Genomic DNA, 25,234 nt, shown 5'->3' with positions numbered 1-25,234 from the left:
CTATTTTTCTTGGACTTTCTTGGAGGGGAGGGGAGGGAGGGATGAGTTTATATAGGCAGATATGACACGTGAAAAAAGTTTTTAAAAAAAAATTTTCGACTTCAAATGGTTTGATATTCACTTACGGCTTGATACCCATAATTTCAAAAGTCCATTGGAACTGGGCAAACAACAATAATTGAAGCCGAAATGAATCAAATTATATTCGCAGGCATGAGGGGCGCCTTGGCATTTGGAATTAGAGTTCATGGTTTTACAAACACACAGGCAAACTCGGTTTTGAATCCGACTAAATAATGACATTGCCTTTCTTTGCAATTGGCTTAGGTAAGTGCATGATCAAACTTCAAAGACAAGACTCGATGGTAGAGATGCTCTTTATTAAGTGATATAGCAACCATTTATTAGCATTTTGAGGCAAATAATCAATTAGTTATTCCTAGTATCTATGTATATAGTTTGAATATGCTTTTTTTCTAGTGTAAGACAATTCAATATACAGCCCAATAAGCCCAAATCTACCCAATTAACATGATAAATTTGTCAAGTCTAATCTTATTCACCAAGGAAAGCAAGGATCACGACAATATCTTCGATAAGTCCTCACTTCACCCGTGCTCACATGCATAATAGCAGTATAACTCGTCAACTATAGAAAAGAAAACGTCGATATTTCCATCATAACACATTGGCTCTTACGTTATTTTACCTGCCTGGTTTCCACTCACTAAGTCGTAAGGTGTCTGAAATTTTGCCGAAAGACATTTTGCCGATCGGTCATTTTACAGAAAAGACAATAACTTTACCTTGTTTAATACAGGAATAGTTGATAAAACATTGAAAATTCCTTTAAAGCCAACGTTCTATAGAAATCAAGAATGAAGCAGATTGTGTGTCTTTATGCGGGTCAGGAAACTAGCAAACGCCGAATAATTTCTTCTGCGTGAGGAAAATTGCTTCAGTTTACTGAATTGAAAAATATTGTATACCGTTTGGGTCATTTCCTCCATGCACTCGTTCCCCTAAAAATATAAAAATCAACGAAATATATATATTATTATAAATGTATTGATGATACCTAAAAAACCGTGTACTTACAGGTGTACGCCGATCATCGATAATCAACGGATTTTTCCAGTGATCATAATTAGTTTGTAATAGATACCATCCACTTTTACCCTGGTCCATGCTGGAAATAAAATTAAATAATGCCATACATGATCACATGACCGCACCTCAAACCAAACAAGAAATGGTAAACATGCATACCTCAAGGGGTATAATGACTTCGTTCGAGAACGTGAAATAATCATTCCCTAAAATCGGACGAGTAAATAGGATTAAATATGTTGTAACGACTGATAGGAAAAATATATAAACTTTTTGGAAACTATATCTTGTACGTTTACGACATAATAAATCGAAAAAACACAATTATGATATCAGCTTTCGTTTGAAGAAATTTATCATTGCTGGTATAATGGCACATATAGCCGGAAAAAAAATATGTCGGCTTACATATGCATGCGGTCATAACTATATATATTTGTCCTTAGATTACTGGAACGATTGCGTGTTATTCATGAAATTAGTCTTTAATGGTTAATGCGTCATGATAAGACGTCAAACTATATACCTGCCCCGAACTGTTGCCGCCAAGAAGATAATAACAAGGTGCTAACGTTTTGGTATTTGAAAGCAACTTTTCTGCATCATCAAAGCTAGAAAAATAAAATCAATACAAATCTTATAGCTGCCTGCACTCTTTAATGAATAGTAGTAAAACGACTTTTAATTTATACTTTATTTATGAATCAAACATACCCAACGCCACTATCAAGAACATTTCTAACCAGGAAAGTTGTCCAGTGCGAATCCCGCTCTCCCATGATCCACTCCAACAAACCTAGAAAATGGAATTTAGAGAAAGATTTATCAAAGGTATCTTCAAAGGTAAACACATCTTCATCTTTCGACTTTCGTATACAATGACATTATAGCCAAGTATCGATAGAAGACAGTGAACCGTTGTAATGCCACACCTGAATATTGCAAAATAAAGTTTAGACTGAAAATAGATGCTAATTATTTTTTACCAATCTTTCCTCCGGCTGTTGAGAACCGCGAGTTCATTGTAATGGTAATCTCTCCCTATCATGAAGCAAGAAAATTTCGTCATGCGGGTAGATGCAGGCAGTTGCATTATGCAAGATCATGTTTTTCTGTTTGCTGAAATGAGCTGAAGAGACCAAAGGCTACGCATATCCACTGACCATTTTAGTGGTATATACTAACTCACGAGCCAAATTAGTTCAAGGCCTCTTAAAAATTATTTCATGCATAAATTTTCGGAAAGCGTTGATGAAGAGTGATTATATCATTATTACGACCATATCATTCCTAGCCAATTTTGTCATATGGATAATTTATTGCTTGTTGGATCATTTATAGCCAAATACTTACTGGCCTAAATCCAGTGAACGCTCCAACAAATCCTGGAAATCCAGTTGTGATATAAACGGTCTTTCCTTTTCGTTGAAAGTCGAAATTAAGTACAAGAGGACGTAATGCTTCCGCCATGGCCCATGTGTTGGTTCGAACATCCCACCTTAATATTGGTTGATTTTCATGATACAGGAGACAGTATAACAGAACGTTTCAAGAACGTCTAATCTTTATTCATTGGAGACTTGGCTAATTGTCATCATTAGAACGATAGTACCGGATCAGGCAGCTTTTATAGTGTTCTTTCTATAGCTCTTTCGATATGCTTCTTTAATAGTAGTTCAAAATGAGCGGTTTTTACCTGGATGTGCTACCCTCCGCTGTGGTATCACAACTAGGTCCTAAATATAGCCTCATATAGATCGTGTAACGTTTGCGTTTGCAGTCTATAGTCAGTCCTATGACGACTATAGGCCTGACTATAGACTAGGATTTAGGTAGAGACGGTTTCGTTATGGCGCCAGACTGCATGACTAGTAACAAACAGTCATACTCTCCCTATTCAAAAAGCATGCTATTACAACTAAAGTTCTGCTATTTCTGAACACACGATACATTCAATTCGATCTCGAGTCGTTTAGTGAACCTACCCATCAAACAGGCCAAAATCAAGATTACGAGCATGGAACAATTTCCCTATAATTTACAGCGGAGAAAAAAGGAGAAAAAAGGCTAAGATATATGATAGTATTTCACTATCCTGAGAACGAGGTTGAACGACTGATTTGTGCTTACCTGACGGAGTTTCGGCAATAATAGAAGTGCAGGCGACTGTTAACTCGTAGAAAATGTTGAAAAGGAGAATTTCTCCTACAAAACAAAACAAAACAAAACAACAAAGGCTTAGTTTCGTTCGCGGAACATACTGCATTCACGGATTTGTATTGTAAATCATTGATGTGGATAATGCGCGTTTTTCATTATATCGTAATTATCGAATAGATATCATAATTGTCGTGAGCAAGTCATTTTCACACACGTAGAAATATTCAGTATTCTATTACATGAGACGTTTTCACGACAATTAGACCAAATGAGAGCGACAAGTGACGTACCTAATGGGATACCGGTCGCAGACGAAATGCCCTTGATTTCACGACCATAGGGATCGGGTAACGAACGCATAAGTATGGGCTAAAACAAAAAAAAATACATCAGCTAGGATATTTACATTATGAAGTCAGAAAAATAAATTTAATATCACGGTTGAACTTTGTGCAGATTTTATTTCTTAAAGCCGAGCCAGGAGTCTCGACAAAATCGCCACATGACTAGAAAACAATAATATAATATCATGCACATACCAAAAATTTGTCGACATAATCGAACAGCTTTCCATCGAAAATAAAACTTGTAAAGTTCTTAATTTCTTTTGCCAAGGCAAGAATCTATATATCGGGTTATAATCATGAAATGTTACATACTATATAAAGCTTATTTAACTACCATCCATCTTTTTAACATAAAAAATATACTTCTGGTTTTTTCTTCAGAGTTATATCTTTCCATCTCTCTTCTGGTTCCAGATCAAGATCAATTACAACTGTATCAACTTTATCTCTTTTCATGCAAAAAAAATCAGATACAATCTACAGGGTTCATACACATTCTGTATATACGGTAACAAACTCAACTTCTTACTTATCAGGTGGAGGATATGATTGATGGTTGCAAACGGTCTTTTGAGCCTGTTGAAAATATTGACAAGTATTTCAACATGCATATGACATAGAGAAATAAATCATATATATATAGCTTGACATTATATATAGTTTTCATTTATTTTGATAGTAAGTCAAAATTCGGAGTATATCTTAGATGGCTCATTATAAACGTGGAATAACAAGCTATGACTTGTTCACGACAATAGACCTTTTTCATAATAACGTCAAACGCGGAAAGTATGATGTTACCCGACGTTTGATTGGCTCGATAGTTTTGTGGAGCCAATCAAATTTCGTGTAACATCAGGTCTATTACGACTTGATTACGCCTTAAGCAAAAATCAGTCTGCTGCGAAACCCGCGTGCTGCGCATTAATGGGTGTAAAAACCACAGGTGTACTTAAATTCATGTCACGAGTTCAGTTGCTGCTGTTGTCAATTTGTCATGAACTCTGAGTCTCTAATACTCTTTTTACGTACAATAATTCATAGGAAGCAAATTAATATTAATACATTATAAGGAAGAAAATCATTATTAATTACCGTCATTGAATATGCGCTGCAGAAAACCAGAAACAAGAATCCAAATCTTGTAAGAGTCGCGAGAGCCATGGTTTGTCTTCTCTGATACCTCAGATTGTGAGTTCCGGCTTAAATCATATGATGATGTTTCATAACATATGTCATGTGATAACACACGCCAAAATGCAACCACAAATATCTGGCCCTCGCAACATTTTGTTCACATCACCGTGACCAGATATAGTAATATATATTGTCATTTAGAATTCTTTGGTACTTTCATTTAGGTTTTGATGAAGTGAAAGGTTTTCGCAAATTTAGCTGAGTCTGTAATTTTTAGGCAGTGAAAACCTAAAGCGCCAATGACACAAATTCCACCCTAAATGTTCATGGTTGCATTGCAATGATCACTCGCGTGATTTTGTGTCACAGGCACGGAGGAACACATGACAGTACCCGGAAGTACACAGTCATTGTTTATATATATAATATCAAATTTCATAAATTACTAGTATCTCGACTTTCATAGGGTAGGGAAATTCATTTTTTAACATTATGCAAAACGTATGCATTAGATAACCTAACAGCTTTTGTAATCGAAATCTATTTAAGATATATTATAGCGCTCAATTTGATGATTTCACACATATAAACACAGAATTTAAACAGGTATAGGAATGAAATAGCTAAGTAGCATTTCCCACCCTGTGGGTAAACTAGTCCAGATATGGTTGTGGTTATAATATATATATATAGACGCAACACATAACAACATCACATGACGATAATTGCGGAGCTGTACAGCAACAAATATGCAGCTCGTAATAATTATTAATTTACTTCTTTTTTTCACTTTTGTGGATCTTCATACACTACAAGTAAGTAATAAATCTACTTCACATTAGAAATTACCTGCTTCCACAATTTCACTGACAGAAGCTACTACAGGAATAGATCAGTCAGGCTGGGTCAGGCTGTCAGCAGTATAACGAGCGACGTCGGTGAATCTGAACCCCGACTATACCACTAAATAGAGGAGAACTAACAAGGTTCTCTCACGGATTGACAAGTGCAATCAATTTGATTTTATGCGATATGTTGACATTTTTTTTTTGTGTCCACGACAAGGTTTCGACATATGACACTGATGAAATTCGACCCCTATAAGGATAGGTTCCTTAGGTTCCTTTAATACTTATAGTATTGTGGGGAATACTGTATGGCAATGTGGGCAACGTAATTAACTTAACTTACGAATGTTAAAGTAATGGTAATGAATGGAGCAGGGCCAGATTAATACGCTGTTGGGCCAGGTTCTTAGGGAAATGTGTGGGCCTAAAAATCTTCAATAAACATAAATTTCAATTTATTCTGTCTCTACACTGTTGCAAACCTATTTTTCTTTCCAAAGAAGAGGGCCTATCTTCACATCATCCCTATGTTAATCTGGCCCTGTGTTGGCGGGGTATTGTCACACACTCAACAAACCCAACTCCTTGTAGTTAATCCCTCAACAGGATGAATCTATTCATACTAGTGACTTAAAAGTCAGAAAGAGGTTCCACAGGAATGATTACCTGTCTGTGGCCACTCTCACTGAACTTCGCCCAACTTCAAAGGACTCTCCCTTGCTAATATTGGGTTTGTTAATTTGCATGTGTTATACACTGAAGAGTTTCATTCAATACTCACAATTATAATAAAATTGTTTTATTTGTGTATTTATATCAATGTTTTTCAATTAGAAATTATCAGATAGTGAACAATTGAATGTAAATGCATTTAGGGTAAACATAGCCCCATACAACTGCATAAACACCTGCAAAAATGGGAATTGACAGATTAAACAAGTATGATCTCCTCATTTTGCCTAGCTCATGACATCTCACCTCCCCCTGTATGCACATTTGCCTTTGTAGGCTTTGTTGATATTCAATTATGCCCATTGTTTGGGGGCATAAATCCTGATGGTTTTGACACATCAGAACTCATTTTGAACCCGGTGCTCTCTTATATTTAATTAGCATTGTAAGAAGGACCAAAACCTATTTATGCCCAAGAACATCAACAGTACTACATTTTTATACCCACACTTTTGTGCTTGTGCTCATGTACTTGGTATTTTATTGTTTTCATGCATCACTGGTATTATATTCTTTAAGATTGAAGACACAAAGTGTCGTACAGATGCTTATCCTGGACCAACCACGTGAGTTTTCTCATTTTACTGTGGGTGTCAGGGCGCTATATATATATATATGTAAGCGCGCCCTGGTAAATGTGGAGCTTTTTGCGTTTGTGCTTTTCTGGGGGATGATAATAGTAGAGTAAGACCCTTTTCAAACGAATGAAACGATGCTGGCATGGAACTCTGTTGGTAGAATCGTCACGGTTTGACCGTTTTAACTGTTTCCACGATAGCAGATGAGTGTCATTACGTTTTTGGTGTTGCGAGTTCACAGGGCCCTGGTTCAATGACAATTTATTTTCGTTTTCACCCGCCCACCAAAATTGACCCGCTTTAATAAAACTAAATTCGCGTCAAAACATTTTGCATTACCGAATGAAAGTTTTTAGGGTAAAGAGTTCACACCGCACTCTGACGGTAAAATTTGTCACGGTTTTGAACTTTAGCGGTATAAGCGTTCAGTTTCGCATTTCCTCATATAATGTGTGAACATAATCCTCTGCCAATGTGCGCCTGGCTTTAGTTAGGAATACATCATGAAGTTTATTTTACTAATTTAGAGACAAAGTGGACGATGTTGTGATAAACCTTGATTTAGAACCAGAAGAAAGATGGAAAGACATCACAAGGAGAATGAAACCAGAGGTTGCTAACGAATAGAAATTGCCTTTTCTTTCCAGTATTCAGTAATCATATACTACTAAAAAAATTGGACTATGGCAAAACTTGTAAGAGCTTAATACCCAGTACCCATGTACATTTATTTCCTTGGGGTTGTTTCCTATTGGGTAGATGTGTTCATTTTTTAACACTTCATCCTATTACTTTGTTTGCAGTTGCTCCAACTTCTGCAAGAAATAAAGAACTTTACAAATTTCATCTTGAAAGGAAAATTGTTTAATTACATCAATGAATATCTGGTAATTGAAAAATATAAAAAAATTGTGTTATTCTTACTTCCATAATAGAAAGAAATGTAGCATGTGAAGCTAGTATGTGAATCAGGGGTGGATCCAGCACTAGTGCACTAATTTGCATGACACAAGAAAACTGCTAAAAATGACCACTTTGTTTTGTAATGCAAATTTGTGCACTAGTGCTGGATCCACCCCTGATGTGAATGGTCTAATTTTCCCACATTTTATCGGCCACTTTTCCCATTGATGCCAGTATTCTTAGATAGCTGTCCTGACTGTCTGTCCATAGGTGTAACCCAAAACGAATCCGTAACTATACACCATTATCTAAATACCCACACCGAACCTTGTTCGTAAGGCATAAAACTAAACCTAACTAACGCTAACGTAAATCCTAACCTTGATCGGAAACCTAAATGTAAAAAAATGAAATTGCTTTTTGCTTTATTTAACCAGCCTTATATTGCGACTACTTTACCGGAGCCGTATGGACGTGAATTAAAAGGAATAGCGGCCGCAACCGAAATTCCTCTTGGTAAGGAAACTCTCCAAATATTAAACATTGCAATTTATCGTTTTTGCTGGTACTGGTTACAGGTATAGTGTTGGTGGAGTAACTACTTACTCATGTACATAAGGCGTAGATTTTGTCAACACCTTCATAACGGTAACCGTAATTTCAAAGCCCTGAATACAAAGTAATTTTTTCGATGACACCTACAGCAGCGCACCTATACAACAGAAATAATTATCTCATCCAGTCATTTTCCTTCTGTTTTATCAATCCTATGAGTAACGATCTCATATAGTATTCTACTGTGCGATAATGAAATAATTTACCAACCTAATTGAGACTAACCAGAGATCACAAATTTTGTGTTTTTAGGTGAGATAGTTCTATACAACATATTTTACGAAGTATTTACCGTATGTACATCGATTGTAGCCGAGACTCCTGAAGGTAAACGGATTCAACTTCCTAGTTCAATTATTTCACCTGCAGCTAGTCATATGGTGACAAACAACAGTTTAAGACATTAGTTCAAATTTGAATAGTTTTATGTTGGTTTGCCCAGCTGATGGGACCATAAAGAGCTTGCTAGCTCTTATTTACTTTCCTTCCTTATACCATAGCCTTTTTGTTTAGGGAAACTTTACCATGCTCGAAACCTTGATTTTGGGCTGTTTCTTGGGTAAGTTAGTGTATATCTTTAAGATATTTGTACACATTGGTGCTACCACTCTGCAGTGTGCTATGCGCCTTGTTGAGTGTTTTCTTTTATCATCCTGTTTTTTTTATTTTAGATGGGATGTTGCTAACAATACATGGGCATTGTCCGAAGCTCTTCGCCCGCTTGTCATGAACTTTCACTTCCAGCGAAGTGGAAAAACAGTTTACGTCATTACAGGATTTGCAGGTTTTGTTGGTGCCATTACTGGCATGAAACCGGTAATATAAAAATATAAGTGGATAGATCTGTAGCTTTGCAAAGTAACACTGCATGTGTATATGATTTAAACATTGTCATGCATTGATACAAAGGATATATAAATCTATACAGATGCATTTTTTTAAAAGGGTGTAATTACATTGACAATGAATGAACGCTTTGTTCCCGATGGCGGATTTGTTGGTAAATGAAAGCTCCATAGTGTTTCTATTTCTTATGTTAAACGCCATCTTGGTTTATTTTACCAAAAAAATTCTGCTTTTCAAACTGAATTTATTATTTTTGCTAATTTGCAGGGACATGCAACCTTGATTGAATATTTATAAAAATGATTTTGCACCTTGTGATAAACTATCCACTCATGCATTTGAACTTCTAGGACTATTTGAATGGCTCATTATGGGAGAAAGAGATTCACACTGGGTGACTTTCTTGGCAAGAGATCTTCTTGATACGGCAACGAGGTAGTAAAATTACATTTTTATGAAATAGGTTAAATATTGTAATGTCTCGTGTGGAGTCTCCTTATAGTTATGAACCTTGTTGTAGACCGTTGTCAGTTTTTGCCGTTAACAATAACAACAAAAATTTGAATTTGCCTTTTTACTGCTTTAATAATGCCTGTTGCAACTATGGTCACCATATGCTTCATGTATGCACTTGTAATGTTTTAGCTATGGCAGATGGTTATTTTGCATTAACCTCGTGAAATTGATTGCTTTTAAACAGCTTTGACGTTGCCTCGACTGCCCTTTCTAACACCAAAATATTGGCACCATGCTACTATATTCTTGGTGGCAACAGCTCCGGTCAGGTAGATAGTTTTTTACTGTTCTTTCTCTTTTACCATGCCCTGCATGCATTTGTTTTCTTGTTCATTGGTTCTTTGTCCATTTGTTTGTATATGAAAGCAGTTGTAATGGAATGTATATACTTTTTAATGTATTTTACTTTTATATCATCAATAGGGAATAATTATAACACGTGAAAGAACGAAATCGATGTACCCGATGAGGTATAATTTTTCAGTTTCAATTTTTGCCATTATTACGATCGTTAAGTTCTATTTTTTTCGCAAATAAACATACTTTTATACCAACTGTCACCACGATACACCTTGCTGCATATAGTGCATGAGCTAGAGCAGGGTGTACCTGATATTTACAAAATTTTCTGTTTTTTGCCAGTATGAGTCAAACTAAGGCTGGCTGGTATGTGTTGCAAACAAACTATGATCACTGGAAAGCTCCACTCATCGTCGATGACCGACGCACACCGGTAAGAAAACTCCGGGGACATGAGCTAGTGCCGGAGAAAGAGAGCGGGGGGGGGGAGGGAAGGTGTGGTATCGGCTTGTTAATTACAAACATACTATCCTGACTGTAACTTCTTGTTTTTCGATACATCAGGGAAAGGCTTGCATGGATGAAATGACGCAAAAGGTTCGGTGATATGCAATAACATTTTTCAATATTAATTAAGCTGCCAAAATATATTATATATTAATAAAATTTGGGAATTTAACGCACAACTTTATCGAGTCAGACAGTAGCGCAGGCAGCCTGTCGATTTAGACGGAATCGACGTGTTTCCGTCGTTCCGATAAGGTTATAGGACAGTTGAATCAATTTTTTTTCTGGATAGAAAGTTTTGCCATGCATGTTTCTATAGAAAGGACTTTGAAATAAAAATATTTCCTAAACATTGAAATACCATTTAATTTCTGTGTAGAATGTTGGTTTTGAAGGTTTATACAATGTCCTGTCTACGATTCCTGTTTTGAATAAGGTTGGTCGTTTTTCAGGATTGATAAAATTTCGCGAGTTTTTTATTTCAACTTCCAGAATTCACACGCATTTTTGAGTCAGATTGCAACTGCTAGTCTGCTCCGGTCTAATAATATATTTCGGTTCGAATATTCGATTTAACATTCAAGCTTGATATCCTTTTCCTCTCATAGCTAACGACGTACACTGTTTTGATGCAAGTTAATTCTGGTAAAGTGGAAACATATCGTCGATATTGCAAGGATCCATGCTTTCCTTGGTGACGTAATTAAAAGTACGTGTTTGCCCACGGGGGTTAATTTGTTGAACCGATAATGTACGTTTACATATATAGCTAATATTTGAAATATACGTGTCAAAATTCAGCACGACCGCACCAGCTAACAATAATTACCATTTAACATTTAGCAAAACCTGAAATAGACTGCACCGATCGTATTTGTCACATTTAATTAACATTTGGGCATTAAATTATTAAATTTATGACGTATGTCGCAGTATAGATTGAATGTTGTCTTAAATCGTTAAATATAAACGAATGACTGAAGAGTACACATATATACCTCCTATAAATATTATCGATGCATTTTACCGACATACATGTAACAGTAAATATAGCTAAAAATTATTTTGGAAGAGTTTGAATTTGATGTTCACGCCCAAAAAGAAAGCATTGAAAATCTTTCCTATATAACCACCGTAATTGCTGCATCTCACGATACGTTACGTTTCTGTAATAAAACAATGCCTCTTGCTTAGTCAAGGGATTGTAATATTCTTGCCTTTTAGGAAACGAAACTTTTCTTGAAGAATTTATTTTTTCCAGAAGTGCGCTCGCGTCAATATCTACGTTTTGAACAGAGCCAATAAATTCATAAGGAATCAAACACGGATGACAGATATTAAAAATGGGTTTCCAGTGTCCATTCATGTTGTCAGTTTTTGTATCCAAGAGGTATTTAATGAACTCTCGAAATGTGACATCATCACCTTTTACTGGTTCAGATGAATTAAGGCCACGGTATTTTTTCACGATGTATATGCCGTACCTCCTATGCAGGTCAGTTCGTTTTCCAACCACACGATGTCTATAAGCTGAGACAAGTCGCTCTAGGGGATGGCGTACGAACAAAAATTTGAAGTATGTTTTTATCATTTCATTTCTTTGGGATGCATTAAAATCACCGAGAAATTCAAATCCTCGGCGGTCAAACTCTTCGATAGCATCTGGGTTCTCCACTCTTCCTTGCAATGCTAATACCAACCGTCTCATATTCGAAGATGCAGCTTTTGGCACGTAGCAGTAAAGAAAGCGATTCTTCCTGTCCACTATGACATTCCTCAAGAGCTGTGCAGACCGTTCTTCTGGAAATTCATCAAAACCATATTCTTTACAGCATTTCCGCAAAGTAAACACTCGTTCATTTCTCTGAAACTAGAAAAAATATCATCTATTATTTTGGGTTAACCTGTATAGACGCCGTTCACAAGATTCAGCTTTCCTGAGATAAAACGATTAAAGCGATGATGATTTCGAGTTAGATAAGTTTATGTTATAACACAAGTTATGGTAATTATTTGTGTTGGCATTGCTGGACAATGACTTCAATGATAGTATACCATAGGCGCACGATGCACAGCTGCCCTCCCCCCCCTCCCCGCCAAAAAAAACCATTTGAATCTAGGAAGGTTAGGTGGGCTAACCAATTTTGATCAAATTTGACCAAAAGCCGGGTAATTTCTGCTGAAAATAGTGATACTTTGGGTGACATTAGTGACAATTTGTACCCGTAAGTCATTTTCCTGCGCCCTAAATTCTAGGCCCGTACGCCTATGCATCTGATATACTTCATGCAGTTCAACTTATTTTCCGCGCGTGTTCGTGTCGTGTGAAGCTATATTTGGTATTATATGTTGCCTACCTTTGCTCTTTCGATAGATATATCTACAGAACTGATTTCATCTAGTAAAAAATTTAACGATAGTGATTGATTTGCACACAAGGTATTTCTAGTTTAGCCTCCTTCCGAAAAAAAGCTATTGTTTGTAATCTCGAAGAAGGCAAGCAATATATAATTATCATCAATTGCGCTCAGTTCTTGACCTAATGTCTTTATTCCTCACTTCTGAAGTGGCTTAGCTAAATATAAGCTCCTGCTCTTTAATAGAGGCACGAGAACGCGCATGAACTGATGAACCACCGGGAAACGTCCATAGCATTTGACAATTTAACGCGGTAGTCGTAGAAGAAGACCAAATGTAGATTTGAAAAAGGAATTCACTCAATTCAGTCAATTGCGGTTGATACATTCTGGATAATTTATTTCATCACTGTATGTGATTGCGTGAAATAGCCTATAATAATATTATAATCACCTGAATAATGCTGAACGTGCTTGCTCTTGTTGATTTTGTATTAGTATTATACTATTATCATAATTAATAGTTAATTAATAGAATTAATAGTTATCTATTAATTTTATCACGGGAAGTTAATGTTGAGTCGAATGCCTGGCGAGCTTTACCACTGTTGTCACTTGTCAGTAATATAGGAAGTCAGCGTCAGCCGTCAGAAATGACACCTCTCTGACTATAGAAAATGCCGGGAGATTTTCGCATGCATGTATGTATAATGCACATCAATACCAAGTTTTACAAAATTTCTAGCCCTCCTAATAAGGCTTAACCTCCTAAGTTATGCTTGAAAGTCTCCCCTACTAATACTGTACTTCTCAGCATTACACATCTATATTCAAAGCATCTCTTGTATTTATAAATACAGACAGTAATCCCTTATCCCTTGCGCTTTGTCTTGTTAATTTTTTCCTGTTCTCGCATCGAGCAATATAGTCTACGCTATTCTGGCATTTTTCAAACAGACATGTGGAAATGTTTTATCTTTATTATAATATTGACCTGTATGATCCCCTTTGGTGATTCGCAATACCATACAACTTACCTGCCTGGCTAGGAAGGATATTTTCGTCTCTTGGTATAAGTACTAAGTAACTACATCCGTAATTTAAACCAATAATAAACCCCAAAAGACCAAATACAGTCAAAAGCAAGACACGTAAAAGTATAGTTTGCTTTGTTGTCATTCTCGATCATGGACGCGCATAACATGCACCATGCTATGAATTAATCGCCTAAAATTTATGATACGGGTGGGAATATTACGTTGACTCGATGAAGGATTGAGGGTTTAAATGGCGGCAATATTTTTTACGCTTGCCTGAGGCCTAGTTTACATTTAGCTCATTTGCATTATCTCCGACATACGTGTAAGCGCCGCGTATATAAATCGGGCCTGAACTGTTTACACCATTCTATTGTATGAGCGTTCTTTCAGGTTTCAATGTGAGTATTTATCGAACAGCAAGATATCGCCTGCCATTAATTCGTCTTTGTTGAACGAGGCATGTGGGCACCACAAGAAATCTATTTCTTAAAGGCCAAAAGACTATAACTTTTCAAACTGGAGATGCCGAGCAATTCGACTTGCACCTTTCTTTTTTGTGCATATCAAACCGCCATTTTTTTATCAGTAGCTTATTCCAGACACACAAAGTCCACAAAGGACTCACTCATCATTAATATTAACATGGATATAATCATATGATACAATGCGGCACGCCGAGAGGCGGTAACTAAAAGAAGCTTCTTCCTGTTTTTTTTTTAATATTCGCTAGTCTTTAACCCCTTCAAGTTTCCTGCAATCTATTTTATGCTCCACACGCTATTTCCGGCATTAGGTTACAGAGTTGATGGCGTATTCGCACGAAGTCACTCGAAAAAATAGTGCGCCGACAATTTATATGGAGAATCCAAGAATGAATATCTCCCAGCAAAAACCGCGGTCTTTTGATTTTCACCCCTTGTCCCGATTGTCTAGGAAGAAGCAAATTGCGAATTAGAAAAACGAATTGAGGATCTAATTCATCTAAAGACATTTGGAGAATGAAATATTATTGTAGATTGTTTTTAGGTAGGCTTTTTCAGATTTCAGTAATATTGTTAATATTTAGAAATTGGAATTTGCTTCTTACGTTTTTTCGTTACTGGTTTATTATATCTAGTGGCTCTCCCCGAGTGTTTTACGAACAGCTTCCGACAACAACGAGATCGGATCGAAACGTTCCGATATTCGGTTCCGATGTTTGTCTGCTCGACTATTTCGATTTTCGAGTGATTTCGTGCTCTGGAAACATGGCGGGAAGAATTTGCTGTAAATTTGTGCAAAAATAACGAGCACTTAAATGAAACACAAAATAGATACGATACATAAATTCTATGGAGAACTACATAAGTGATTCATAAGTGCATTATATGTGCTGAGAACACCACGCGAAAGGTATACCGTTGTGTGTTGTATCTGTATCATAGGTCACATGTCATCGTTTGTGTTATATTTATGTGTATTTATATGGAAAATAGCATTTCGTTGCATAAGAAGAAAGATATTCTTTGTTTGCCAAATTCTGACATTCTCATACTGTTATTGCAGTATTATTTTGCCTTTGTGTATTTTGTTTTCCCATTATTTTGGATAAAATGATGTGGTCACGCTTGAATAATTTGTCCTCATGAACATATGACTTTACTGGTTTAATAGAGTATGGATTCAGATTACAAGCCCCGAGGGGAATATTTATTAGCAGAATTTGGCCACTGCCAGCTGTTGAACTGTTGATTAGTATTTAGTTTATACCCAGGATTATTGACAATGAAGTGGAAAAAAACCTATTTTTCATCCAGTTTTACAACAGTTTTACAGAGATACAGTACTGCCTATATTTTTTCATTTATACGTGTAACTTTGACTTTAAATAACAAAAAGGAAAACTACAAAATCTTCTAGATATCTAAGCCTCTCTTGAGTTGTTATGCCCAGGAAAGAAAAATCTCTTATTCTCCTCATTTGCAAATTTATTCTGCATAAACACAGTGAAGTGCTTTAGGGGCTGTTCACAAAGTATATTACACTCTTTTGGCCATTTTTTCACATTCCCCCTACCTGTGACTCTGTGTGATAATCACTAATATACTAATGTCAATGATTATGTGATGCTGAGCTATTGTACAGTCTGTACTGTATATATCCCTTGCCTATCCACTGTTCTAATAGTACACTTACTACACTAAAATAGTACACATCCATTCACACACAATATAAGATGCCTCATAATAGTCGTAATGCCTAACAAGAGTTGAAAAACATTGCAACCAGCATTATTCATGGTATGACCTCTAGAGTTGATTTGAACAATAAACAAACAATTATTCTGCAACTTTGTCACCAACTAATTCTCACCTCTTGTCACTTTACATCACCAGTGTCAGCCCCCCACTAACTATGATACCCTCTCAAAAAAATCCTCCTCCACCCCTCAGAGAGGTGTGTATTTTTTGAACAACCCTATGTGTAAATTATGCAAGTCTCTGATGAATGCACTTTGCTATTAATGAATGTTCATTTTGGTGTGTGTACTGTAACATTCACCCTAATATGTTTTCCTACTAATAGTGCAAGTGATGATGCAGGATGATGGAAGTAAAGGTAAGTAAGATTTTGCCCTATATGGTAAATTAATGATATACAGTTTGTTGTATTATTGTTGCTTGTTCTTTCTAGGTACGTAGGCTGATTGGGTAGTAATATAGTTGTCAAAAAATGTCAATATTCATTATTTTTTAAAAAATTGTAAACGATATATACTGATTGCATTGAAATGATACTGTGGATAGCAAATTTCCAAGACTGAATGAATTGCGGAACTGATATATATACAATGGTAATTGCACTGAGTGGAGTGCAATTTGGTGTAAAATCAAATGCGTGATTACAAAAATGTACGACCGTGAAGTGGGAGTGCGATTGGTGATTACAAGTTTGATTTCACACCAAAATTGCATGAGACGAAATGCAATTTCCACTTTATTATATTTATTTTGAAATCATACAAAAAAGTAAACAAATTCAAAATAATTTATTGGCTGAAAGAACCGAAAATGGTGTAAAAAGTGAGTGATTTTCATCTATTTTTGTCAAGAAAATTTAAAAAATTATTATTTATACTTTTATTATTACAAAATAATAAAATTTTGTGGCATTTCCCCTGTAATTTGATTGGATACAGAAGTTACACTAAAATACTATTTGGGAATTATTCACACTATTTTTAACCAATCAGATTGCAAGAAACACCATTGATTTCAAAATGTAATAAATGGTGTTATTTTCACTATTCTCTTGAGATTTATCATATTGCATGAAACTAGTGCCTTCTAGTTGTTAGTGAAACTGGTCTGCTATGGCATGCTAGTCTTCATGGGGTCATCATTCCATTTTGTAAAGGTCGACCCACTAATATAATCAACTTTTGGTAAAGAAGTCATGCCAGTTTTCCATGTTCTAGGTGATGTTCCAGTTAAGATAACAATCAAGGATGGGAAGAAACCTGCAGAGGTAATTTTAGGATAGGCTAAGATTTTAAACTTTACCGAATACACTATATGCACCTCATCAAACCATAGGTAATTTAGAAATAATCTGATTGGTATTTGCTACCATGAGATAAAATAATACATTTTAATGAACCCTTATGGAAAAAGTTTCCTGTCACAAGACATTTGGATTTTTTCTCTGGTGAACAAAGCTATAGATAATATATGTTATTTAAACTAGAACTTAATCATTGCATATATTTTTAGGTGTTTAGAACTGATTTGATTACTGCAATGAAGATTCCTGATCATCAGCTTGTCACACCTGGTACTTATTTTAATCTCAATGACCCTTGGAAGCAAGAATGGGAAAAGGGTGTTCAGGTTAGGATTGTGTTCCTTACATACTATACATATCTATTAAAAACATCATTTTCTGGCAGTATTGTATCCTTCATCTGTCACATAGTGGAGTAAAGTAGGGTGTTTATGAGGTATTGGGTTATTAGCAGTGCTGGGAATTATGTGGCAGCTCTAGCAGAAATTTTTAACAAGAAAAATTATTCTGGATATTTTTATATCTCACTCGAATTATGTATCAATTTATTGATATTGATTTTTATTGATATTGATATTTTATTTACATATATCATACTTCTAAATTTTCTTTTATATTTGTTGTTCTTATTTTTCAGGTTCCTGTTAATAAGGAGTCCTTACCAAAGCCATCATTTAGGTATGTTTCTATATTGATGCTCAGTGTTTGTTTAGGGAAAGCAGATTGTTGCCAAAAATCTCTATTGTTTGGGGATGTGAAAATAATATAATCATACATGCAATCTACACTTATTATTAGTATTATTATTGTATAGTATACAGTGTATATACCTATTATTATCATTACTGTACAAGAATTATCAGATCTCAGTTACATGTACATGATGAGTTAGTTGGTCAGAAAATATTCAGTACATTATTCATTACTCTACACACTTCATGGTTGCTATGTTAGGTAACCAACATTGCAGTAATCAAATATATATGTTGTATTTGTTTACAGTTTAACCTAACTCTGCACAGCTAGACATGTACCAATCATGATGTACATTAATTGTTCAAATGGGGTCTATTGTGCCTTTTGTGATGCCTTGTTATATAGAGCTCTCTGCCTCTCTCTATTGTGATTAAATGTTTCGTGGTTGTGCATCAAAACAATATGTAGACATGATAAAAAAACACTTTGGGTATGGATTAACAACCAAGGAGTAACAACCAGGACACCTGCAATGTTGTCCTTTTTAAAACGATATACTATAACTATACTACAACACCTTATCTATGTTCATTCAGATTTTTATTATTTATTTAGTGTTGCCAAGTCAAACAAGATTTCACCAGCAGAGTTTAGAATGTAAGTATTGGATTTCACCCGGCTTCGATTTAATCAGCTGTGCGTATATTACTTCTCGCGTGCATGCTTCTTCTCATTTGTGCATACACACAATGTGTTAGAAAACGCCTGAACAATACTGTATGTGGATTTTAAAGGCCTCATAAATTGTTGAAATATGGATCGAAGAAAGAAAACCAGAGACTTCAATCATATGATTTGGATGATGAGGATATGGAGTGGCTAAAAACTTTAAATAATTCAAGGAAGAATAAAGGTAATGTTCGAGTCCGTTCACACGCTATAGTTTACGCAAAAGTTCTAGTCTCCAAAATTTTTGCACCAACTGAGCCCCATCTCTGGTCGACATTAACGATATATTTACTGCAAATTCTGTATTTTCTACAGGGCTTGAACTTCTTGATGAATTGACAATGGAAAATGCTATTGGATGTTTGGAGGACCAGGTAATGTGTAGGATCCAGTATGTTGTACTTGTGCTGCCAGTTGAAATATAAAGACTTGGCGAAAGCTCATGCAATCGACGTAACTGATCAGACTACAAGGTTTCTTCTGTCTGCGAGTTCTCACGCTTAAGCTTGGTTTCCATTTGACGCCGACGTCGGCAAAGTATTATTGTCGAGGATTATTAAAGAAATAAGTCTTTTGCATTTCTGAAATCATTTTCTCATTGGATGATTACAGACAGTGAGTCGGCTACAGTTTGGTGTCATATTGGAAACCAGGCTTAACTGTACTTTTGTGAAGTCATCTCGTGAAAACACGATGTCACAATATCCTTTTTATTAAACTTTATATAGTGTTATACCAATATGGGGGAGACCATTTCCACAGCGAAAGGACTGAGCATAGAGTATGATGAGGACATAGCTTGTGATATTTGTAGATCGGTACGTAAGCGCCTGCACTGATTTTCATCCACTTTATTAATTTCCATTTCCCCCTCATGCAAAGCCATTATAAAAAATAATACCCATACCCCGTTTTTGTTGTTTTTTGATTGCGTGTGTCACAGATTTTATTGCTTTAAATTATTGCTTTAATGCCTTAAAGGGAGAATGTCTTTAATGCCGTAGTTATGTTGGGCGCAAAATTGATGTCGCGACAACAAAACATGAAGCTAAGAACTTTGCAGCTTCAATCACTGTTGTTGGAAATACCCTCTAATAGTCATTCTATTATCATTGTAGCCAGATTGCGAAGAAGGCAACGAGATCTTGTTTTGGATGTATGTGATGTAGCTGTTCATCAGGCTTGCTATGGAGTGCAGAAAGTACCTATTGGTAGTTGGGTTTGTAAGCCATGCACACAACTATTAGCCGATAGTTCATGTTTGCTTTGCTCAACACGTGGAGGCGCTATGAAGAAGACAAAAACGAAGTGAGTCATTCTGCTATCTTTATTAAACTTATCCACAAAGGTGATAGAGTTGGACTGGACTTTCCAAAAGCAGGTTGAGGCAATGAGAAAGAGATCTCCCCTTTTATGAAAAGAGCGCGCTGCTGAGTTAGGTGTACTAAATTAGACCTATGTTTATAGTCGAGTAAACACACTTGTGATTGGGTATATGTTGTTCATCACAGAGTTTCACATAATTTTTCCTTTTTCATAGGGAAGGGGAGGGATGGGTGCATATGAGCTGTGCACTGTGGATTCCGGAGGTTAAAATCGGGAATGTCGAGAAAATGGAACCTATCACAAGAATTGAAACTATTATTGTAAGCTTAAAAGCTGCATATCTACTGGAGCTAGTGATACCCGTCTGGGCATGAAATAATTACTTCTTTCCTTTTCAGCCTGGGAGGTGGAACTTGTTATGCCACATATGCAGAGAGAGACAAGGGGCGTGCATACAATGCTCGGTGAGTAACTGTCACACAATGTTCTCTGGCAAAAGGTATAGGAATATAAGTACAATCCAGAATGTAATAGCACAGTTCAAATTTTCACTTTGTTTTCAGGTAAAGTCGTGCGTTACCGCTTTTCATGTCACGTGTGGTTTTGATAATGGTTTACATATGCAGACTGTGTGGGATGACTCTGCACCTGATGGGGTCAAGCACGTGGTAGGATTTCAATATTTTCAATATCGTTGTTAGTACCGCTGATCTGATAAAGCAACTTTTCCCATTAAGAACAAAATTTAACTGATGTGACAATACTCTAGATATAATGTAGCAACTATACCTACGAAAATCGAAGCCAGAATAATGAACCTCCGGAACCCAATCTTAAAGTCGTGCGCGACGCCCACAGGGTAGTGTTTTTCTCCATTCTTGGTCTCCAGAAGTGCATTAATTCTCGCTCGATTTTCATAATATAGTTGCTATATCCAATGTATTATAACATCGGTTGTTAGAATTAGAGCCACTGTATATATTGCGTGCAACCTCCCCATATTGTTTTGTGGCTGTTTATTTATTTCAAAATTATGTTTTTCTTCCTAAATCTTTCCTCTCTTTCCTAATTTTCTAGTGTTATTGTACAAAACATACTGAAAAGCGAAGTTGTAGATCGCCATGCAAGTCACCCTCTTCCATTCAGACACCACCCAAATCACCCAAGAATTCCTCCCCATGCACAACGCCATCAAAGTCCTCATCAACATTTAGAGCCCAAGTACAGGAAGAACGAGATAATCTTCGCCAAAATAGGTAAGCTTTGTTCTAAACAAGCGGTCATGACATTTGATATCACTGAGATCAAATCACTCAATAATTCTCTCAATAATACGTGTTGAAAACTTATGTTCTAATGAAAATTTGATTCTGAAGCTTGTTACATCAATCTGAATTTATACAGTACATGTACTGGATCTTTTTTTTTCATCTCCATTCTGCTTTTTGTATCATGTCAGGCTGCGTGGAATGGAAGAGGAGTTCTACAAATATGCGGATATACAAGATCTTGCTAAGGATTTGAACATTACTAAAGAATTAGCAACCTCATTGTATCGTTATTGGACTTTAAAAAGAAAGGTAATTTTCATGATTCGCATACGTATAGTTTTATTGTAAATTATACTTTTTACACCATACTGTACAATATATCAATTGGCAAGGAATGATAATATCTCTTGAAATATACTTTATTTCGGCTTTAAATTTATGTCAGAGCTATAGTTCTTATATAAACTAAATATAATCACAAAATTTCGACCATTTCCGTAAATAACTATAATTGATGAAATAATGCAGAATGGTTTTCTATTTCGACAACCCTTCTGAGCGCTGATTTGCTATAATATATGCCTGAGCGCGGGATCACCTGGATGCAACTCGTAATGAATATCTACTAATTCTTCCTTCTTTGTTGTTTTCATAGTCGCGAGAAGACGCTGCTTTGCTTTCCCCAACAGCTGAACAGCAAGAACTTTTGAGTGGCCGGCAGGTAGTTTAAAAAAATTTTACCTTTAAAAGTTAACAACAACGGCACTATGAAACTCATGTCTGGTAATGTCATTGAATTTGTGACCGTTCGAGTTTTTCAATTGTCTTTTTCCAAGGAAAAATTATTACAATAAATATAATTTCTAATCTATATAGCAAATAAATCGTATAATAGTATCATCATTAGTATTGCCAAGCCATTTACAACAATATCACAGTAAGGATGTGATATTAAGATTGATATGTGAACAAAGCATCTAATTGCCTACAAAAATATACGAGTTGTTCTGAAATCGAAAGTGTTATTGCTCACCGTAGTTGTGTTTCGGTCGTTATACCTTAGGAGAAAAAGGATAACCCTTACCGAAATGTGCATAACCTATTAGAGACCCATGTCCCCATGCACCTATAGATTCTCATTATTTATACTCTAGGACACATTATATCGCATGCATGCACTTTATGTGTATTTTGCGCGTATCGACTATTATACTATTTTAACGAGGCGAAATTACGGGTGCAGTGAATGTTTAACTTCTTTCAATGTAGATTAAACCATTCCAGAAGGCAACGATGGAGGTTGAACGAGTGGTACGATTACGACAAGACCTTGAAAGAGTAAGTCAATGACAAGCACAATATATAAAAACTGAACATGTTGTTCGTGACGAGTAAAGATTATACTTTTTCTGACCTGAGAGCCCTGGCTGACGTGAAGGTTTCATTCAGTCATCTTTTTGAGCAGTTATTTAATCGTCAAGAAGCCGGTTGTATTTCTATGTGTAGGTAGTTCACTTTTAACTTTAGTTACCGGCGAAAATAGCCAGTCAAAACCGTGTATTTTAAAGTAAGCTACGTTTTAACCCAAAATTTATTCAAGAGGCCTATGCAAGATGTTAAAAGTCTTGCAAATGCGAATGAAACCCCGAAAATTGAAACCTCGTCAACTCATGTACTTCCATCATTAATTGAGTTCAATGACATCATGGATAATAAAATGAAATCTACATTTTTTTATCCATGATGACATGCATGCATATAACGTCATAACTAGTCATGATATATATATATATATATAGGCACCATCTTGGTTGAATCTTCAAAGTTTAAGGCTTCTGCTTTTCAATCAAGATGGTGGCGATTAAATTCAACGAATTAAAAAATATAGTTGCATTTTTTTGTATAAAATAGTGTTAGAACAGTTTTGGTTCCTAAATTGGTTTCATGCAAAACACTACGGAACTCTTTGTTTCAGATTCGTAACTTGTGTTATATGGTTGAAAAACGCGAAAAAATGAAGAGAGAGCTAACAGCAACGCGTGAAGTAGTGTTTCGCAAAGAACTCGAAGTGGTCGCTGATGTGTCGGGTAAAATGAGTTTGGAAGATATCCAATGGGCACGCTCTTGTTGCGTGAAAAATTTCACCGAATACGAGGTACTGCAGAAACTGGATTTGCGGTGTCCAGAAAAGCCAAAGATTTATAAAAAACGTGGCAGGAAACCTAAAAGAAGAATAATAAAGCGAAATAAAGACAGATATGTTCCAACTGCGAGCCAGGCTAATGCTGCTCCCACGAGTGAATATAGCGGAGAATGTGACAGAAGCGAACTTGTTAATCGGAGCAATGAATATGCACACGGTTCCAGTGATGTTTTAAGTGATGATTTAGATATTAATGATACAACATCCGCTGAGGAATTACACATGAAGAAAACGTCATCACGCAGCAATATATTACCTGTTAACTCTGTAAATAACCTTTCTGCACGCCCAGGGTTCTCAAGAAATGAGTGTTTGTCATCTGACTCAGATTTCGAAGATGGGTTGGCTAGGAAGGAAAGGCGACGACCTTCTACAAGACAACTGCGAAGGCGCAAGTTATCAAAATCTAGGAGAGATGCAGTTGGTCAAACTAGTGATGCCGAGTCCACTCCTAGTTTATCACCTGTTCCATCAAAAATCATTTTGAATGGTTTAAATCTGAGCGCTCGTGTAAATTTGCCAGAAATGAAGAACGAATTGAGTCGGCTTTGTAGCATCACCAACAACAGCGCAAATGGGCATTTTAAACAAAAAAGAAAAAGATTGTTTAGTGAACTGTCTGAGGAATGCAACGAATTTGAATCATCACGGACACCAAGATCAAATGTTCCTAGCGAACATTTGAACGATAACATGAAAACCGTCAATGAAGTTTTTGACACAGAAAGCAACGAGGAAGGAATTAATAAACCAAATTCGTCGTGTAATCGTAAGAGTCAATCAGAGGAAGACGGCAAATTGGAGGTTCGTTTGACAAGATCGAGAAGCCGTTCATCGTGCCCCGGTTCTCCAAAGGCTACACCTGAACAAGGCGAGGTCTTAGGTACTTTGCAGTCGGACACCAACAGTGTTGGTCCGGAGGTTTTACGAACAAGGTCGACATCAACCATTCCAGCGATTAATGGCGTTTTGTGTATCGCAAAAAACAAAGAAAAGAACGAGAAGAACATGGAAAGTCACAATAGTCTTTCAAAGGATACCAATGTCTCGGATGTCTCATCACGAACTAGATCGCGTAGTAATACAATGGATTCATCCCCGGTAAAGAATGACATTGATGTCTCCAACATATTGACATCTCAAATCAATGAATCAAATTTTAAGCAGGATATTGTTGTAAAGGAAGTAATCCCTAAAAGTTGTAGAACTCTCAGGCGTCAGACAAGGCTATCGAATGACTTGGGTACTTCAAATGGGAAATTGTATAGTCCGAGCAAATGTTCGAGATTTTTTGGTAAATTGCGGCATGCGGCAACAACTAGTGCGTAAGCTTCGTGACTAATATTGTAACCTTTTAAAAGTTGCGCTAAACAGTTCAAAATTTGTTAGTGTTTTTATAGTCAATAAAATTTACTGTTTAAGAGTGCGTGTGCCTGGCATACAAGATAATGCGAAGAGATGTCGAAGAAT

General features: G+C 36.2%; 4 protein-coding genes across 4 annotated transcripts; 2 read left to right on the top strand and 2 right to left on the bottom strand.

Moving 5' to 3' along the window:
* Positions 1 to 369: 369 nt before the first annotated feature.
* Positions 370 to 5,835, bottom strand: LOC114524487 (acid ceramidase-like). Its single transcript, XM_028545578.1, has 17 exons — positions 5,604 to 5,835; positions 4,713 to 4,819; positions 4,147 to 4,193; positions 3,981 to 4,065; positions 3,810 to 3,893; positions 3,561 to 3,639; positions 3,241 to 3,315; positions 3,096 to 3,141; positions 2,464 to 2,608; positions 2,097 to 2,151; positions 1,825 to 1,906; positions 1,637 to 1,721; positions 1,270 to 1,316; positions 1,099 to 1,189; positions 990 to 1,022; positions 807 to 863; positions 370 to 649 (listed from the first exon to the last, which is right to left on the bottom strand). The coding sequence occupies exons 2-17, from the start codon at positions 4,779 to 4,781 to the stop codon at positions 560 to 562; spliced, it is 1,170 nt and encodes a 389-aa protein (XP_028401379.1). The 5' UTR covers positions 4,782 to 4,819; positions 5,604 to 5,835; the 3' UTR covers positions 370 to 559.
* LOC114524486 (acid ceramidase-like) lies at positions 5,471 to 11,539 on the top strand. Its single transcript, XM_028545577.1, has 16 exons — positions 5,471 to 5,569; positions 6,854 to 6,900; positions 7,440 to 7,524; positions 7,716 to 7,799; positions 8,253 to 8,331; positions 8,683 to 8,757; positions 8,944 to 8,989; positions 9,102 to 9,246; positions 9,376 to 9,430; positions 9,627 to 9,711; positions 9,977 to 10,061; positions 10,216 to 10,262; positions 10,435 to 10,525; positions 10,657 to 10,689; positions 10,979 to 11,035; positions 11,208 to 11,539. The coding sequence occupies exons 1-16, from the start codon at positions 5,504 to 5,506 to the stop codon at positions 11,295 to 11,297; spliced, it is 1,170 nt and encodes a 389-aa protein (XP_028401378.1). The 5' UTR covers positions 5,471 to 5,503; the 3' UTR covers positions 11,298 to 11,539.
* A 107-nt stretch (positions 11,540 to 11,646) lies between these two features.
* On the bottom strand, positions 11,647 to 14,154 carry LOC114524489 (carbohydrate sulfotransferase 14-like). Its single transcript, XM_028545579.1, has 3 exons — positions 13,994 to 14,154; positions 12,957 to 12,997; positions 11,647 to 12,469 (listed from the first exon to the last, which is right to left on the bottom strand). The coding sequence occupies exons 1-3, from the start codon at positions 14,133 to 14,135 to the stop codon at positions 11,660 to 11,662; spliced, it is 993 nt and encodes a 330-aa protein (XP_028401380.1). The 5' UTR covers positions 14,136 to 14,154; the 3' UTR covers positions 11,647 to 11,659.
* Positions 14,155 to 15,149: 995 nt separating this feature from the next.
* LOC114524532 (protein Jade-1-like) lies at positions 15,150 to 25,182 on the top strand. The gene is given in 19 exon segments (XM_028545642.1): positions 15,150 to 16,432; positions 16,562 to 16,594; positions 17,454 to 17,503; positions 17,749 to 17,865; positions 18,177 to 18,217; positions 18,851 to 18,892; positions 19,030 to 19,148; positions 19,280 to 19,338; positions 19,693 to 19,782; positions 20,083 to 20,113; positions 20,116 to 20,272; positions 20,505 to 20,610; positions 20,689 to 20,754; positions 20,854 to 20,958; positions 21,368 to 21,546; positions 21,750 to 21,870; positions 22,217 to 22,282; positions 22,831 to 22,899; positions 23,537 to 25,182. Coding segments are annotated over 18 exon segments (3,000 nt in total). The 5' UTR covers positions 15,150 to 16,432; positions 16,562 to 16,569; the 3' UTR covers positions 25,094 to 25,182.
* Positions 25,183 to 25,234: the final 52 nt, after the last annotated feature.

This window comes from Dendronephthya gigantea, unplaced genomic scaffold (assembly GCF_004324835.1).
Source record: "Dendronephthya gigantea isolate DGI-Jeju-01 unplaced genomic scaffold, DenGig_1.0 000031F, whole genome shotgun sequence".
In the NCBI taxonomy this organism is placed as follows: domain Eukaryota; kingdom Metazoa; phylum Cnidaria; class Anthozoa; order Malacalcyonacea; family Nephtheidae; genus Dendronephthya; species Dendronephthya gigantea.
Note: the sequence above shows the minus strand (reverse complement) of the source record. Positions and strands in the feature narration are given on the sequence as shown.

Coding starts and splice junctions, on each gene's coding strand:
- LOC114524487 (XM_028545578.1), bottom strand. CDS start 4,781: ATGGCTCTCGCGACTCTTACAAGATTTGGATTCTTGTTTCTGGTTTTC. Junction 1,317..1,636: donor GCGGCAACAGTTCGGGGCAG/GTATATAGTTTG, acceptor GTCCGATTTTAG/GGAATGATTATTTCACGTTC. Junction 1,190..1,269: donor AAGTCATTATACCCCTTGAG/GTATGCATGTTT, acceptor TTTTATTTCCAG/CATGGACCAGGGTAAAAGTG.
- LOC114524486 (XM_028545577.1), top strand. CDS start 5,504: ATGCAGCTCGTAATAATTATTAATTTACTTCTTTTTTTCACTTTTGTG. Junction 9,712..9,976: donor CTTCTTGATACGGCAACGAG/GTAGTAAAATTA, acceptor GCTTTTAAACAG/CTTTGACGTTGCCTCGACTG. Junction 10,690..10,978: donor TGGATGAAATGACGCAAAAG/GTTCGGTGATAT, acceptor ATTTCTGTGTAG/AATGTTGGTTTTGAAGGTTT.
- LOC114524489 (XM_028545579.1), bottom strand. CDS start 14,135: ATGACAACAAAGCAAACTATACTTTTACGTGTCTTGCTTTTGACTGTA. Junction 12,998..13,993: donor TATCCTTCCTAGCCAGGCAG/GTAAGTTGTATG, acceptor ATTTTTTACTAG/ATGAAATCAGTTCTGTAGAT. Junction 12,470..12,956: donor TATCTATCGAAAGAGCAAAG/GTAGGCAACATA, acceptor TATTTTTTCTAG/TTTCAGAGAAATGAACGAGT.